The sequence below is a fragment of the Dendrobates tinctorius genome, unplaced genomic scaffold (assembly GCF_039654945.1).
Source record: "Dendrobates tinctorius isolate UK_male_01 unplaced genomic scaffold, ASM3965494v1 ptg000143l, whole genome shotgun sequence".
In the NCBI taxonomy this organism is placed as follows: domain Eukaryota; kingdom Metazoa; phylum Chordata; class Amphibia; order Anura; family Dendrobatidae; genus Dendrobates; species Dendrobates tinctorius.
In genome coordinates this window covers 26,759,827-26,776,382 of record NW_027361810.1, presented here as the reverse complement: position 1 = coordinate 26,776,382, position 16,556 = coordinate 26,759,827, and the positions used below count along the sequence as shown (strand labels likewise).

The 16,556-nt window shown below is 42.1% G+C and overlaps 1 protein-coding gene across 2 annotated transcripts in view; it reads right to left on the bottom strand.

The window, feature by feature from the left end:
- The window catches only part of KCNJ3 (potassium inwardly rectifying channel subfamily J member 3), a 274,595-nt gene extending 263,401 nt beyond the window's left edge, over positions 1-11,194 (bottom strand). For both annotated transcript variants that reach the window (XM_073545642.1, XM_073545643.1), the window contains exon 1: positions 9,442-11,194. In XM_073545642.1, the coding sequence (XP_073401743.1) occupies positions 9,442-10,113 (672 nt within the window). In that variant the 5' untranslated portion in view covers positions 10,114-11,194. The remainder of the gene's footprint in view (positions 1-9,441) is intronic.
- Between the last annotated feature and the right edge of the window lie 5,362 nt (positions 11,195-16,556).

The window sequence follows — 16,556 nt, the reverse complement described above, 5'->3', positions numbered from 1 at the left end:
TGGGAATTTTGCAGAAAATGAATCTGACCTGAATACTGTTGTTTTTATGGCCCTGTATGAACCTAGTCTAATGGGACTATTGTGGTGAGGAGTAAAAACAGCCTCGCTCACACAGATTTTCATTGCTCTGCCACTTGTGCCCATGTTATGTTAAGAAGAAATGACAGTCAAGGAAAAAAAAGTTTCTGCGAAGATTACACATATCATAGAAAGAACCAAAATGATATATTGTGTATACTGAAACTCCTAATATTGATACAAAGGTACCAGGGTCATCAGTGTACTGTAGGTTCACACCATGCAGGACAGGTGGCTATAATAAAATTTGGTGCAATATTACCTCCATTCATGTGGATGTAATGTAATTTTTTTATTTGAGGACTCCAGTTTCTGTGATTCTGGTCATCAGTACTGAAGTCTGACTAGTCACAAAAGTGTTCAAGTGAGATTTCCTGGAGAAAGAGTTGGGTGATCGGTCCTGAGATGGCAAAAATCTTTCAATTGCACACAACACAATTGAATTTCTTTATCTTTCTCCCAAGCTAAAATGCAACTGTATGGATGAGCTTCCGTGTCAGTAACCACAGAGACTAGTTTCATATCAGATCAAATTGTCATAGTTATGAACAACATTTCAAATAGGGCTCTACAAGAGAACCAAGAGAACAGGACAGGAAGGCTCTGCCCATGAAGAGCCCATGACAGGGGTCCTCCACTCATGAAGAGAACAGCACAGGAAGGCTTCACTCGCAAAGAACACAGGACAGTAAGACTCACCCATAAAGAGAACAGATCAGGAAGACTCCACCCACGAAGAGACCATGACAAGAAGCCTCCACCCATGAAGAGAACAGCACAGGAAGGCTTCACTCACGAAGAACACAGGACAATAAGCCTCCACCCATAAAAACAACAGGACAGGAAGACTCTGCCCATGAAGAAACCATGACAAGAAGCCTCCACCCATGAAGAGAAAACAGCACAGGAAGGCTTCACTCACGAAGAACACAGGACAATAAGCCTCCACCAATAAAAACAACAGGACAGGAAGACTCTACCCATGAAGAGACCATGACAAGAAGCCTCCACCCATGAAGAGAACAGCACAGGAAGGTTTCACTCATGAAGAAAACAGGACAATAAACCTCCACCCACAAAGAGAAGAGGACAGGAAGACTTCACCCACGAAGAGACCATGACAAGAATCCTCCACCCATGAAGAGAAAACAGCACAGGAAGGCTTCAATCATGAAGAAAACAGGACAATAAGCCACCACCTATAAAGAGAACAGCACAGGAAGGCTTCATTCATGAAGAGAACAGTACAATAAGCCTTCACCCATACAGAGAACAGGACAGGAAGACTCCACCCATGAAGAGAACAGGACAGGAAGACTCCATCCATAAAGAGAACATCACAGGATGGCTTCACCCATGAATAGAACAGCACAGGAAGGCTTCACTGACATAGAAGACAGGACAATAAACCTCCACCCATAAAGAGAACAAGACATGAAGACTCCACCCACGAAGAGAACAAGACAGGATGGCTTCACCTGTGAAGAGAACTGGACAGGAAGGCTTCATTCATGATGAGAACAGGAAAATAAACCTCCACCCATGAAGAGAACAGCATAGGAAGGCTTCACTAATGAAGAGAACAAGACAGGATGGCTTCACCTATGAAGAGAATTTGGACAAAAACACTACACCCATGATGAGAACAGGACAGAAAGGCTTGACTTATGGCAAGGTATGGCAAGAACATGCCACTAGTAAAGAGAACAACACAGAAAAGTTCTATAAAGAGAACAGGGCAGGAAGGTTACACCTATGAAGACTCTGATACATAAAGACTTCACCCACAAGAGATCAGTACAAAAAGACTCTTCCCATGGCTCCCAGGTTGGACATAACATAGGAACATGCATGAACAAAAGGATGAAAAAGTGGGTAGTGAATGGGTCGTTCTCCCAGGGCCGTGGGGTACTCGGTACTGGGCCGGTATCAGCGGGTGGTGTGTTACAGCAGCGGTGACCCGGTCCGTGGCCCTGGGCGCCCAAGTAATGGCGGGGAATGTGACTGGTGGAATGTAGTTAATGGAATAGTTCGTGACGCCACCTGTGGTGTTCGGCAAGTGAGCTGTTAGGCCTTCACTGCATGCAGATCCTCTGGGACAGATGGTGTGGTGCAGCAATGATGTTATAGCCCTCCACAGGCAGGGCTGTTGTCCCAGGGCAGAATAGGTGAAGTGACACATAGTTGGTGTAGTGTCTGGCACAGGGGATGTAGCAGTGCCAGGCAGGCAGACGAAGGAATGAATGGAGGACACCAGGGCATGTAGTTCCAAAGCTTTACTCACAGTCTGTAGTGCCCGCTTCCATGCCGTGTCCTCCGGGTCAGGGACTCAGTCAACCTTCAGGCAAGATGGAATGCTCCCTTCCAACACTCCACCAACTTATGTGCCTTTTCTGAACGTCTCCTCTATAGCGCCTTTAAGTGTCAAGATCTCCTAGTACTGAGTTACACTGGAGTTCCTCCTGACAGATGTTCCCAAGAACTCTACTTGTATGGGAGACAGCTGTAGCCTGCTTCGGGGACTCTCTACTCCTGAGTCCCGGCTCTCTATCCAAATTGCTGTTGTGCCCCCAAGTCTTAGATGGGAGTAGTGCATTTACAGCCCACTACTCCACCGGTGTCTGCTGCAGAACCATTAGTGTCCATACAACCTTGGGGACCGGGCCCCGGCCTTGCGCTTAGAATTTCTAGGCAGGGTTCCTCCTCTAACCCACGTCCTCTGTGTTCCCTTTCACTCCTATGTTCCGTACTTGTCTTTCTTTCCTATGGAAGCTCAGGCTTCAGTTCAATGTCTTTCTCCTTCTTTCCTTTTCCGTGCCAGCTGGCTCAGATCACTGAGGCAGCTGCAGCACTCCTTCCTCCATCCCTCTTCCAGGGATCTCCTTTCCTCACTCCTCTCTGAGTGACTTCCTCCCTCAGACTCTCCGTCTGACTGACCTGTAATCCTAAACCTTCCCGCTCTTTTATGTATTCTCAACTCCACCCACCTCCCAGCACATTTAGTGTTTCAAGCAGGGAACCACCAAAGGTGCTCTGCTTCTCTCTAAGCAAGGAGCCGCAATGTGGTTTTGCTGAACTACTCTATTGTGCAGGGTGCGAGTGTTGGAGGGTGGTCAGGAGCCTCCAATCTTACCTGGATGGTGGGGCATCACACCTTAGGAGAAGGTGCAGTACCTCTGTGGTGACTGAGCCTCCAGGGCGCCAAATACACCCTCATTAAACACAGCACGTCCGCCGGCTGCAAGGCAAACAAAGTTGACAATACAGGAACATACAAATTTTTGTAATGCTGAATATACATTTCTTATACTAAACTTCCCAATGTGAGAGGCACTCATTCTTGAACGTTGCAAACAATTCTTAATTAACTATCTAAAATCCTAAGTCAAAAGTGCAATTTTCTATACAATACTTAATTCAAAGTGCTATTGTCTGTTACTCACTATCACTTCAGTATTCTTCATCAACACATTTCTTTTCTCTTAACTCTGAATGACAACCGTGGTGCCTGGTTCATCATCTACATTTCAATTCTTTATTATTCTCTATCCAAATCTCTCATCTCTTTATTAAAATATTCCTACTTCTTATATAAAAGTTATCATAAGACACATTATCAAATACTTCACATTAAAACTTTCAATAATTCTTGTAAGTGCTGGACACTGCTCCCAGACAGATATTCCCAAAAACTCTACTTGTACGGCAGGCAGCTGTAGCCTGCTTCGGTGACTCTCTACTCCTGAGTGCCAGCTCTCTATCCAAATTGCTGTTGTGCCCCCAAGTCTTAGATGGGAGTAGTGCATTTACAGCCCACTACTCCACCGGTGTCTGCTGCAGAACCATTAGTGTCCATACAACCTCGGGGACCAGGCCCCGGCCTTGCGCTTAGAACTTCTAGGCAGGGTTCTTCCTTTAACCCACGTCCTCTGTGTTCCCTTTCACTCCTACGTTCCGTACTTGTCTTTCTTTCCTATGGAAGCTCAGGCTTCAGTTCAATGTCTTTCTCCTTCTTTCCTTTCCCGTGCCAGCTGGCTCAGATCACTGAGGCAGCTGCAGCACTCCTTCCTCCATCTCTCTTCCAGGGATCTCCTTTCCTCCCTCCTCCCTGAGTGACTTCCTCCCTCAGACTCTCCGTCTGACTGTCCTGTAATCCTAAACCTTCCTGCTCTTTTATGTATTCTCAACTCCACCCACCTCCCAGCACGTTTAGTGTTCCAAGCAGGGAACTACCAAAGGTGCTCTGCTTCTCTCTCTAATTCCATTGGTAAAGGGGAGGATTCTTGTTTGGTGGATTTAGGCTTTAAATTACAGATGGGAGAAATAATTAGCAGGATTCTGGTCAGTCCACTAGACCAGAAATCTGTGACCGATGGACGGGAGGTCTGAGATTCTCCTTACCTCCCAGAATTCATGTATCCCCTGTACCAGCAACGCCAGCAGTGCTAATCAAAATAAGAGTGAGGAAAGCCATCAAGTAAGTGACTTTCCTGGCCTCCCATCCATGGGTCACAGATTACTGACCTGGCTAATGGACCAGAGTCCTTCAAATCTTCAAATCGATTCTCCCATCTCTACTTTAAATGGATATTCCCCCAAAAAAATGCAAGGACCCACAATAATCTAGAGAACAGGGCTCTGGAACGATGTTTGGCTCTATATATTATTAATGGAACTACAGGAGAAAGCTGAGCCTGAATGGTGCAGAGGCTGCGCATATGCTCCTCAGCTCCATCCAGTTCAGTACTGTAGAGCTACATTCTTGGATTTCAGAACCCCGTTCTCTGGATTGCTGGGATTCCCAGTGGTCAGACCCTCAGCAATCATCAAGCTTTTCCCTATCCTGTGGCTAGGGTATGACAAGCTTTTTTGGGGGGAATGACCCTTTTAAACATACTGTACATTGAAGACAGAGGACCATATGGGGGGGTGCCACCAAATAAAACCATACAGACGACTACCCAACGTAAAGCTTGCGTTTGGTCTGTTCTAGTCATCCACGGCTCCTCCATTCCGTATTGATCTGAAGCAGAAACCTAAGCGTCTGCTAAGCAAACACGCAATCTTGACAATCTATTAGACCAGAAACAGAGGTTTACGACAGCAACGTCCGCGAGGACCCAAATGCAAATAATCCCCTTAATGTAGCCGAGCCTAGTCCGTCCTCCACCATTCCAGAGCGTCAGGAGACCTCGCTTCCTCCGTTTTATAATTAAACAAGCCATGTATATTGAAACATGGACAGACAGCAGGGTTCTCTAAAGCTTTTCTAATTGTGCTACCTCCCCGTGCAGATAACGAAATGGGCTTATTGCTCTTAAGAAGCAAACTGTGTACAAGCACTTAATGATTTATTTGTGTGTTGAGCATATTAAGCACTCAGGGAATGCGCACAAATTTGACAAAACCTTGCAAACATAAAAAAAATAAAAAATAAAAAAAAATTTTAAAAAAATCCTCTCGGAAGCCTTAAGTAACAAAACATTTAGTGCTGATGAATCAGTATTCCGCTCTCCCACCCAAAGAAAACCTAAAATAAATAACCCCCAGTTTTCCCATAATGCACTGCCTAGCAACCTTCTCTGCCACTTTGCTTCTCAAGAAAACACTGGAAGGCATGGATCATCTTTCAACCATAACGTGTACGGTGAACCTTAAATAATATTAAAAATAAACACCGGAGAAGGGCTAAATGTAGCTAGACTTAGTCTAATTGGAAATGTAAGGGTAGCCTGAACCTTGGGAGAAATCAAGATTTGATAGAAAGGGTTAAATAATCCATTTCACGGTGGCTTCTAGAACAGGCGTGAAGATTTTCATGCCGTTGCAAGATGTCAATTGAATGTCCTTCATGCCATCAAATTATCTTGACCCTTCCAACCCAAGTCTTTTGTGGATGTAATGTATATACTGCTATGTAATACAAAGCCCTTAGGGCACTAATCACATATCAAGTACATAACCCAGTATGTATTGTATAGGATTGGATACTTTCAATTTCTGGGAACTGGAAATATTTGTCAATTAATTTAATAATTTACTATTTTTTCACTCATTTTGTTTTTTTTTAATCATTTCACAGTCCGTCTATTGTAAAATTCATTTGTAATGTAATAAAGATTATACAAAAAATGTGGAACTGTGACATCTAAGGATTATTTTATCCTCAATCAATATGTAATATTTATAGATTGTTAGACTTTACTTTTTGGGTTTTTGAATTGTTTTCATTAAAAAAAAAGTCTTACTGATTTATATAATGTATGTGGCAAGAAAAAAATGTATGCAATCCGAAAGGATCAAGTTTTCCGATATTCTGGCATTTGGTTAATATTTTATTTCGCTTGCATTTTTTTTTCAAGGGTTTTAAAAAGGGGTTAGGGACTTCAACTTTGATGACTTAGGTCCCATGTCATTCAGCAAAATAAAGGCGTATAAGCAGCAAAACCAGACAAGGCTGCCAGGGTCAAATTCCCAAAGCTCTCAAAAACTGAAAACTTTTCCTAACGATAATAATACTTTTTTGATTTTTGGATCCCCCTTTTGATTTTTATTTATCCAAAATCTAGCAATAAATATCAATAAACACAAGAAACCAAAGATTATTAAGGACCGAGACATATGTCACTTGCCATTACCAGTAACACAAACTTAACAAGCCTAAAACATAATGGCTTAATTAAATCGGACAACATGGCCCCATTGGGTGACATATTGTATATTGTGGAGCCACTAGTCCAATCCCAGAGTAAGACAAACTCCAAGAGCCAGGTAGACAATCCACCAAGAAAGTTGCCACCGGAGCCTCACGTTGTAATTTATTGGTCTATGAAGGTTCTTACTGTAAGGAAATCAAGAACGTTAATCCAGCTGTCTTCTAAAGGCTACAAAATGTTGGCCATTCCTACCTTAGGCTAGGAACATATTTTCACTGAAGGCTATACTAAGAGCCTCTTTCATAGATCCCTTCAAAAAAGAAGATTGACACCACAGTTAGTCCTCAGAGAGGTCAATTGGCTGCCATTGGTGTCCATCAATATGACCAATTTTGCATTGCTTTTAAAGGGTGCCTGTCTCTCGATTCATGCTGACCAAACTGTGGGTAGCATGAATCTGAGCCTGGCTGATTGCAGCCAGGTATATTTTTGCCAGATTCACAAGGAAAATATAGTTTGAAGAGCCATACAGAGGGATGTGATTCCGGTTCTGCTCTCGATTAGCTTTCCCATGAAGCTCCATGTGATTGATAGGCCTCTCTCTAGTGTGTCCTACATAGAGAGAGCCCTGTCAACCACCAGGAGCAGCATGGGATAAAGCCACTGGGGATGGTTCTGGACTAGTCTTGTCTCGGTCTATAATCTCTGGTTGGAAAACTATGGTTTCTTTGAAACACGGGAGCATTTGGTTGAAAAATATATCTGGCTGCAATTCTGCCACCAGGTTCTTATTCATACTGCCAATGTTTAGGGAGCATAAATCAGGTAACAGGTTCCCATTAATTTATTTTTTGCCTTCCCAATATGTTTCCATTTATATTTATGTATATAGGTGAAACTACAATGTTTTCGAAGACAAGAGTAGGGTGAGCCAAGTCATGAAATGTTTTTGTATATGTTGAACATGGCCTTTAGATGCTATGTAATTAGAATTATCCATGATATTCTGTCATACGTGTCCTTTTTTCTCCATAGATATATTACTCACAGTAGCAGTCTTATGGCCCCCATACACATTAAACTAATGTTGATTGAACCTGTTGATATTGGTGGGCTCAGCCGGCAGTCTACTGTGTGGGGGTATCTCAACACCAGGATCCAGCATGTTCGATTTTGGAGTGCTGATCATTTAGCTTTCAGTTAGATAAGCCGTCCCCAGAGGAGTCTGGTTGTGGCTCTCTTGTCGGCAGAGTGAGCGCTCCTGTGTATGGAGAATTCAGTAGAAGATGACTATCGGCCGAACGATCAGCCAAACTATTTTTGGGCCAACAACTACCTATGGGTATGGGACTTATTAGACAGGCTTACCAAGACCCCAACAAGGACATACTTCAGAGTCCAAATTACAGTCATAATATTAGGACCTCTGTGGTTCTACAGAACAGAATTTTGATCAGGATAAAGATCTAAGATATTTCAGCTGAAGTACGGCGCCTTCAAACCAGCCCTCAGCTTTACTTAGATGGTTATGTTATGGTCACAAATCCTGGCCAGACCACAGAAATAATGAACCAAACTCACTGCATTATGCAGATCTATGATGCTGTTAGTTCGGATCATTTGACTCGCCATAGGCCCCCCGGGCTGCAGCCCCCTGAAGCTGACTTCATGCTGCTGTTTACAGCTTGCAACATTCATTGTGAATTAGGAGTTTCCTGAACCAAATGCTGAACAGAAATGTTCAGAATAGACAAAATAGATTGTGGTAAAGATAAATGAGAGAGATGGCACCGCAAATCGATACTGTTGTAGCCCAGCCATGTGAAATGCAGCCAACAAAGGAGACTCCAGGTGATCATTACGGCAGAAAGTTACAGGAGAAAATATATTTGCTGGTCTAAACAGTGATGAATGAATGACTAAATGAGCAGCCGGCTTAGTCTTTAGATTAGGAAGAAAAGCAACTGGGAGATTTCTTAAAAGTAGCACACGGCATTAACCCCTGAGGTGTTGATAAATCAGGATATCTCGTTACCATGACAGCTCCATAATAAACCGACTGTAAAAGCATTTGCCTTGGAAATTTTAATCCTGCAACTTTGGAGTACAAGTAAAGGTCAGCTAGAAATGGCTTCTCGATAACTGGTATAACAAGGTTATCTTTCGCCTCCTACCATCTACACTCCACAGAATGAAAATTGATCAAACTGTCACGGTATGTTGTGTGAACATTAGAAATAATAAGGAATTCATTTATAGACAATGAAAAAGAAACCTTTAACATAAGCATGATAAAAACAATTATAAAAAGCCGGCCTTTTGGAGCAGCAGACTGGTACTGTGCACCCCACAGTAAGCCCTAAACAAGTCAACAACCCAACCAGACCAGAGTTCATATTTATCTAGGAAAAGTTAACATTACATTTACATTGTGTAAAAGATTAGATTTAAGTTATATTCTCCCGTAATGAAAGATATAATTGTGAGTGTGAAAATCACATGAACAGATTGTGATTACAAGCCACTTATCCATGTTTGACTCAACCTATGTGACAATCAACCCAATGGTGGTCATTTCTGTAGACACAACTTTGTAACCTCCGTGTAACCTCATGGTGGACATAGGACAGACAGAAATGTCAATATTTAATGGAGTCTGATTATTTCTTCAAATTCTAGACAAAAAAATGCAGTCACGGATACTTACTTTGAGCAATTTACAGCGGATTTGAGCAGAAACCATATGGCTGTTTCGTAGGTTTCCCACTCTGAACATCAGGGTGAGTTTTCCATCTCTCATGGAAATGACCGCATGTTCACTAAACATTAAAGTTTCGGCTCTCTTTTTGGGTTGAGACATCTTTATGAACATGCAACCTATCAAAAAGGCATCGACGATGGATCCTAAGATAGACTGGAAAAGAAAGAGGATAATTCCTTCCGGGCACTTGTCAGTAATGTACCTGAATCCGTAACCAATGGTGGCCTCGGTCTCGATGAAGAAGAGAAAGGCCGATGGAAAGTTGTAGACATTAGCCACACATGGCGTATAGTTATCATCATGTGCTCTATTAAGATCCCCTCTCATGTAGGCGATGACCCACCACATGGACGCCATAAAAAGCCACGCTACTGTGTAAGTCAGAATAAAGATAAACAGATTCCAACGCCATTTAAGGTCCACCAGGGTGGTAAAGAGGTCAGAGAGGTATCTGCTGGTCTCACTCCCCAGGTTGCCATGCTGGACGTTACATCGGCCGTTCTTTTCTACAAACCTCTGTCTTTTCTTTTTGGGAGCAGCTTGATTAAATCCAGAACCACTCGATGAAGTGGTCACTACCTGATAATCGTCCCCAAATTTCTTTCGGAGTGCAGACATAATATGAAAAAAGCAACAACAGCCAGATTCAATGGATGTGCAAAAAAATCTGTCACTTTCTTCTTTAGTTCCTTTTCCGGTTTCTCTTTTTTTATTGTTTTTTTTTCTTCTTTTCCTTAATAGCTTTGATTTCTATTGCTGGGAAAGTCTATGTCCCTACGCTCAGTTACAAGCCACATAATCCGTGAACGTCCATTGAGATTTTCCTATGCAGGAAAGATGTAAAACTGATTTACTGTATCAATTTCTTCCTTCCTATAGACAATACGAATGATCTCATTATCTCATCCCCAGATCCCGATCCCTTTTGGCTTTGGTTCTGCAGCAAAGCATCTCCTGCAGGGTTGACGTTGCCTAGAAGTTGGCATGCAGAAGAAGAAAGAAAAATAAAAAGAAGAATAAAAAAAATGAAATGATGAAGCGACGGAATTGTTTCTTCTCGCCGATCAGGTGCAAGGAAGGAATCTTCGCCTTGAGAGTAACACTGAACAAAATGCACAGGAGTTCAAGCTGAGGTCCAGCCTAGCAATCTCAGAGTCAATGTCCCCCCCCTCCCCCAAAAACTGAAGATCAGCAGAGCAGAACTGAGGATGGAGCAGTGAGGTTGCCTTCTTGCAGCAACCTACACTCTGGGACGATAGCACTAATGTTGGTCGGGGTCTGCCTTTGGCTTCATGTCCTTTTTGTAGGATCCTGGTGAAGATGCTTATGGCATGAATGGAACTGAGATCAGGATGAAATAGCCCCTGTCCTTTTTCTTTTTGGGGGAGGTGATAGGATCATCATGATTGTGGTGAGTGTGTGTCAGGGAGAATGGAGATAGTGTTGGTGTATGTGAGTGTATGTGTGTGTGTGATCAGCTGCAGGGATCTGTGGCTCCTCCTGTTCTTCTCTCCTTTCCACTCCCCATATATATACACTGAGCTTCCAGACTGCAGTGCCCAGCACACAATAGGGATGCCTACATGCAATGCCTGATGAGCGCTGCTTGCTATGCATGATGCATGCATGATGCCGGCAGCGATCACATGCACTGGAGCATGATGCAAGCATGTACACACTGTACATAGACCGTATAGGGGAAGTCAGCGCTGCAGCACTGGCTGATGGCAGCAAATGGAAGTTTAATCATATCCCCCCCTATATTGTGTGTTGTTACCATTCAGGGAGCATGGAGTGGGAGTGCTGGGAAGATGAAGAGATGTTTAACTGTGCAAGTGCCAGTCTGGAGGAAGCTGTCACAGCTGTCACCCTCAAGACATAAGGATGAGTAGTGAGGGTTGCATATGTCTTTGTGTGTTTGCGAGAGAGCGACCATAAATGGCTAACAAATATTTCATCATGCTGCAGTTATGTATGTTACTGGGACAGCTGGGTAAACGAATAAGGTAAAGGACATCACAAGTCCCAACACTGAAGGACAGGATTGAGGGATAACTTATGCTGCACAGCGCAGCAATTGTTTTAACACCACAAACCCCTCCCGGACCTTTCTGTGCACCCCATATAAAAATACTGCCCCTAATAAAGCCCCGGAGTTTTATCAAAGATACCCCTCCACATACAGCGCTGGCAAAAATTAAGAGACCACAGCAAAATTTTCATTTTGTCCGATTTTTCTCTTTGGGGCTCATCCCCATTTGCAATTAAAAAAAAAACGGTCCGATTTCTGGACTGTAAAAAAGGGAGGAGTGCTATGCGAGTGTCATGTGATTTCTATGCGGTTTTTAATCTTTCCATCCATTCTCCATCCGTACGCAATCTGTTTTTTTTCTCAGCAACTATTTTTCTACAGTCATTTACAGGACAATTTACAGTGTTCCATGACACATAATGGTAATGTATCCGTTTAAAACGGATGGTCCGTTTTTTTGTCCGTTTTTTAATCGCACCCATTGACTTGCTTTGGTGATTTTCAAACGAAAATCGTAGCAAATCGCAGAATGTTGCGATTTTTTTCGCAGTCCGATCTCGGATGGGAAAAAAATAGCAAGTGAGATGTCACCCATTGACTAACATTGGTCAGAGTGCAATCCGATTTTTAATCGGATTGCACTCGTCCAATTTTCTCTCCAGTGAGTATGAGCCCTTATAAGTATATTTTTGAGTGAAATGTAAATTGCTCTTTTAGTCTATAAACTACTGACAACATGTCTCTGAATTTCCAAGCACTAAATTTTGTATTTATTTTCAGAAAATGAGAAATGGTCAAAAGAACAAAAAAAATGCAGTAATTGCAGACCTCAAATATGCTAAGAAAACAAGTTCATAATCATTTAGAAACAACAATACTAATGTTGTAACTCAGGAAGAGTTCAGAAATGAATATTTTGTGGAATAATCATGATTCACCCCAGCTGCCATTTGCCATTTTTGTAGGCCACTTGATGTCATCCTGCGGTTGCTGAGTGACATTCAAATAAGATGACTGTCATCCCGGTCAGTGGAGAGTCGTTTTCACCCTCTGCCGGTCTGTAGCTTTGTTGTCCCCAATGTCTGCTGCTTGACCTTGTTGTAATGGACTGCCTTCTTAGAAATTTTAAGGATGGAGGCAACATGACGCTCATTGTATCCCTCTGCTAGTAAATCCAGAATTGAGCCCTTCTTTTCCTCACTCAAGACTTTTCAACTCCTTTGGCTTGGTTAAAAGTTATTTTTTCATTTCTATGACTTTTGGGATATTACTAGCACTTGTTTTGACATCCAGCTTGTCCTATTGCAAGAGGATTGTGAACACCACAGTAGGCTTTTTTATACTTTCCTTCGTTAAATAAGATTTGGTTCAGGTGATCACCTCATCAGAAGCACATTAAATAGAATGAGGTGTACTCTGGTTGGAATTCAGCTGACACTGGAATGGAATGGCTGTCAGACATGTAGAGAAGCTGATTTTTATAAAACTGTGCAGTGGTCTCTTATTTTTTGCCAGAGCTGTATATGTGGGACATCTTTAGGATGTCATACTGCATGAGGCTTTGGAAGGCTATATGTAATACTAAGGGGCTTTATTTGAGGACTTTTTTTGTGTGGGCACAAAAAGGACTGAGTAGGTTATGGGTGTGGCTTAACTGCCAAAAAATAAGGGGGAAAGTTTTCCTCTTCCTTATTCTTTACAGTAGGGAAGTAGGGATAGCTTGCTAAAATACGAATAACACTTTTGACGGGAAATGTCTTTAGTAAATTCTTGTATTCCCTATGAGATGACAATTCTGAAGCATCTTTTCTTCTAACAATGCATTGTGCTATTCTTCTGTAAGTCTTCCAAAAAGTTTATTTAAAAAAAAAAATCTTTTCCATTAAATGGGTGTGTCTGACACTGCCATCACTGATTGTAATATATGATCCCTTGGTTAATTTGCACATAGTAATGTAAATTGGATGAGCCGGGGTCACCTCACTATTACACCTGTTCTGTTGAGAAAAGCTAAGTCAATCCATCATTCATCCCTCTGTATAGCATCGCCAAGGATAGGATCGGTGATGTCCATATCTACAGAGGATATTGGTAGAGATGAGAAAATCGATTCGGAATGAAATGAATTTGTCAGGAATTTCAGATTTTTTTTCATTTTGCCAGGATCTGAATTTTTCAAGATTTGCGTCGCTATTTTACTGGATTTTTTTTAAGGGTCAGGAATAGGTTAAACAAAATAATAAAAGATAATACTCACCTGTCCTTTGCCCGATGCTCACTTTTCCTACCTCCACAGCTCACCGCTCACTATTCTGGGTTTTTCTTCGGAGACTCATGTTTTTGAATTTTCCAGCCTCCATTCTTCAGGTGTTTTGTCATGGACTAGACCACACGTGATCATGTGCCGAAGAGCGTACATCAGTGATATGCTCTGTGGTCTGCATGAGACCCATGGAGTGATGGAAGACCCCAAGACTAGAGGCTCGTTGATCCGGAGGCCGTAAGTTCCTAAACAAAAAAAATGGATGACCGTACAGGGGGCTACATAGGCTGGATGGATGAGGGGGTTGGTCCAGCACATCTGAGTATAAACTTTTATTATATTTTTTACCCCTTCCTGACTCTAAAATAATCCAGCAAAACGGCGACTTTGGGGTTCATCTTGATGTATTTGTGCACGTCAAATGACAAAAAATGTGGATCCTGGCAATTTTAGTAAAATTCATTATTATTTAGATTTGTAAGGAATTTATTCTCTTATCTCGACCTCAGAGCATATTAAATACCTTATCGAGGAATTTTCTATTTGGTCTCAATTAATTGTGTCTATATGGAATTTTTCAGCTGATTTCATTCTTTTTAGATCTAAGGGCCGATTCATCAAAGTGTTTATGCCAGGAACATAGAACACTTTTAAGAGTGACAGCATTTTTGCACAACATGAAGCTACAGCCAAATTTTACAAATTCAGGTGTTTTCACCCCAGATTTGGCCAACTACGTCAAGTTCATTAAAACTGATGGTGTTTCTTACAACAAATATGCTACTCCAGTCTCTTACTAGGTTAGCATTTCTGGCAAAGGCACAGCAAAAATAATCCAAATACATTAAGTGGTGTGCACGTGTTAATAAATTCGATGCATCCTTCGCGTGGACTAGGCCACTCATTGTCTTGTTGGAAGGTGACATGGAGGATTCCACACTTTTTGCTTCCTCTTACTAGCTCCACCATTCTTCTCCAACCTGCTCAGCCAATCAGTCCCTTCCTCTGCTGCTTCTCCTACTCTATGATCCAAAGAGGAGCAATGGCTGCTGGGAGTCTAGTCCAGGACAGTGCCACATGAGAATCACTAATGTCTGCTGATGTGAATGTCTATGTAATACCATCAGAAGTAGTTTCTGTACACCTAGGTCTCATTAGGTCACCAAAGCTACAAAAAACATTTGGAGATCACCAAATAACCAATAAACCTATAATTACCACCAGCCGTGACCTCGTTGACTAAGGAGCACCATAAATAATAATTGTCAATAACAGCTGGCTTGCTATTAACTGACTCCTAGGGACACCCCTTGCCAGGAGCCCAAAAACTCAACAGACCAACTAGTAATTGTTATCCAGAAATTTGGGACTCATTCCTCAGACCAATTTAACACAACGGCAAGGAACTCCCAATCACCACGGTCACCATAACCCGATAAACCTTTCCCATTTTTCCATATTTCCAAAGCAAGTACCTAAAAGTAGCGAAGGCAGCTTGGATTTAAGTTGATTGGCCTCTCCCCAAAACATTCTTTTATATACCCTTATCAAGTATCACCCCACCTCCTCCCACCCTTCCCTACAGCCCATCATCATGTCAACCTCCACCCATTGCCTAGACCATGGCTCTGATCCTCTCTATTTTTTAAAGGCTTTATCGGATGTTAGAAAACTATGGCTGATTTTTTTTGCACAAAAAAATACCACACCAACACAGCCACATTTACTTTATTGCTTTATTGTAGCTCAGCTGTAAACCAGACACATCGCGTGGAGATGTCTGGTGCTGTATTTGTGAGAGTAGCCATATTGTTCTAATCCTGGGATAACTTTTTTTTTTTAAAAATCAATGTACAATTTTACATCCAATGATCTTCCATAGATGTTTTTGAAAGGTTTTGGTTTCTCGGCTTTCACAAACTCTTCCTTCTGTAACCGTACACAGAATACCTATATTTTACTTTTTAGTTTTATGAACTTTTTATAAAGTTTCACAGCAGGCTGTTAGAAAGCGTTCACATTTGCTTGTCTCATGAAAGCTCTTCAATTCTCATTAATCGTGGGCTTGGAGAAAATATTTCCTTGGGGAACCAATGGTGTAACCCACTCACGCACTATCTTATCAAACTGGAATGATTTTTTTGCTGCTTCAGCATTTGCTGCTTCATCAGGCCCTGGATGGTTTCACCTCATGTTATAGCTGAACATAATTGGACCTTCTGCTTCCGAATGTCATAGATGATGGATGAGCCAATACTGTACTTCTTTATCATTGTAGTACAGGGTTTATAACGTTAAAGTCACCTGGCTATTTCCAGAGACTTTGATGAGATTGTTGTTTTCATTAGGTCCTCAACTAGTGTTGGATAACATTTATATAGGTGACACATCTTTCAGTGTCTCCTTTATATGGCATTGCATGCACAGCCAACACCAATTTGGTGACAACATATGAGTTGTCCTCCACGTGTAGGCTAACACAACTTCCGCCCATGCAACGACAAATTTCCAGGACTTCAATGCCTTGCGCTAAGCAATAGCATCTCATGCCAGCAGGTCTCCCAAGAGTGCACCAGGCAATCCACCACGTTGCTCACTAATTCACCAACAATAGACACTGGCTAATAATCCCAGGTTCTCCAAGCACCACACACAATCCAACTACATCTCCTGCCGTTGGAGTTGAAACCTCTCCTGATTATAATCCTTACATCGGTTTAAGCTCCACATTGTTCTCCACCTATGCCAGCATCAAACGCATAGAGT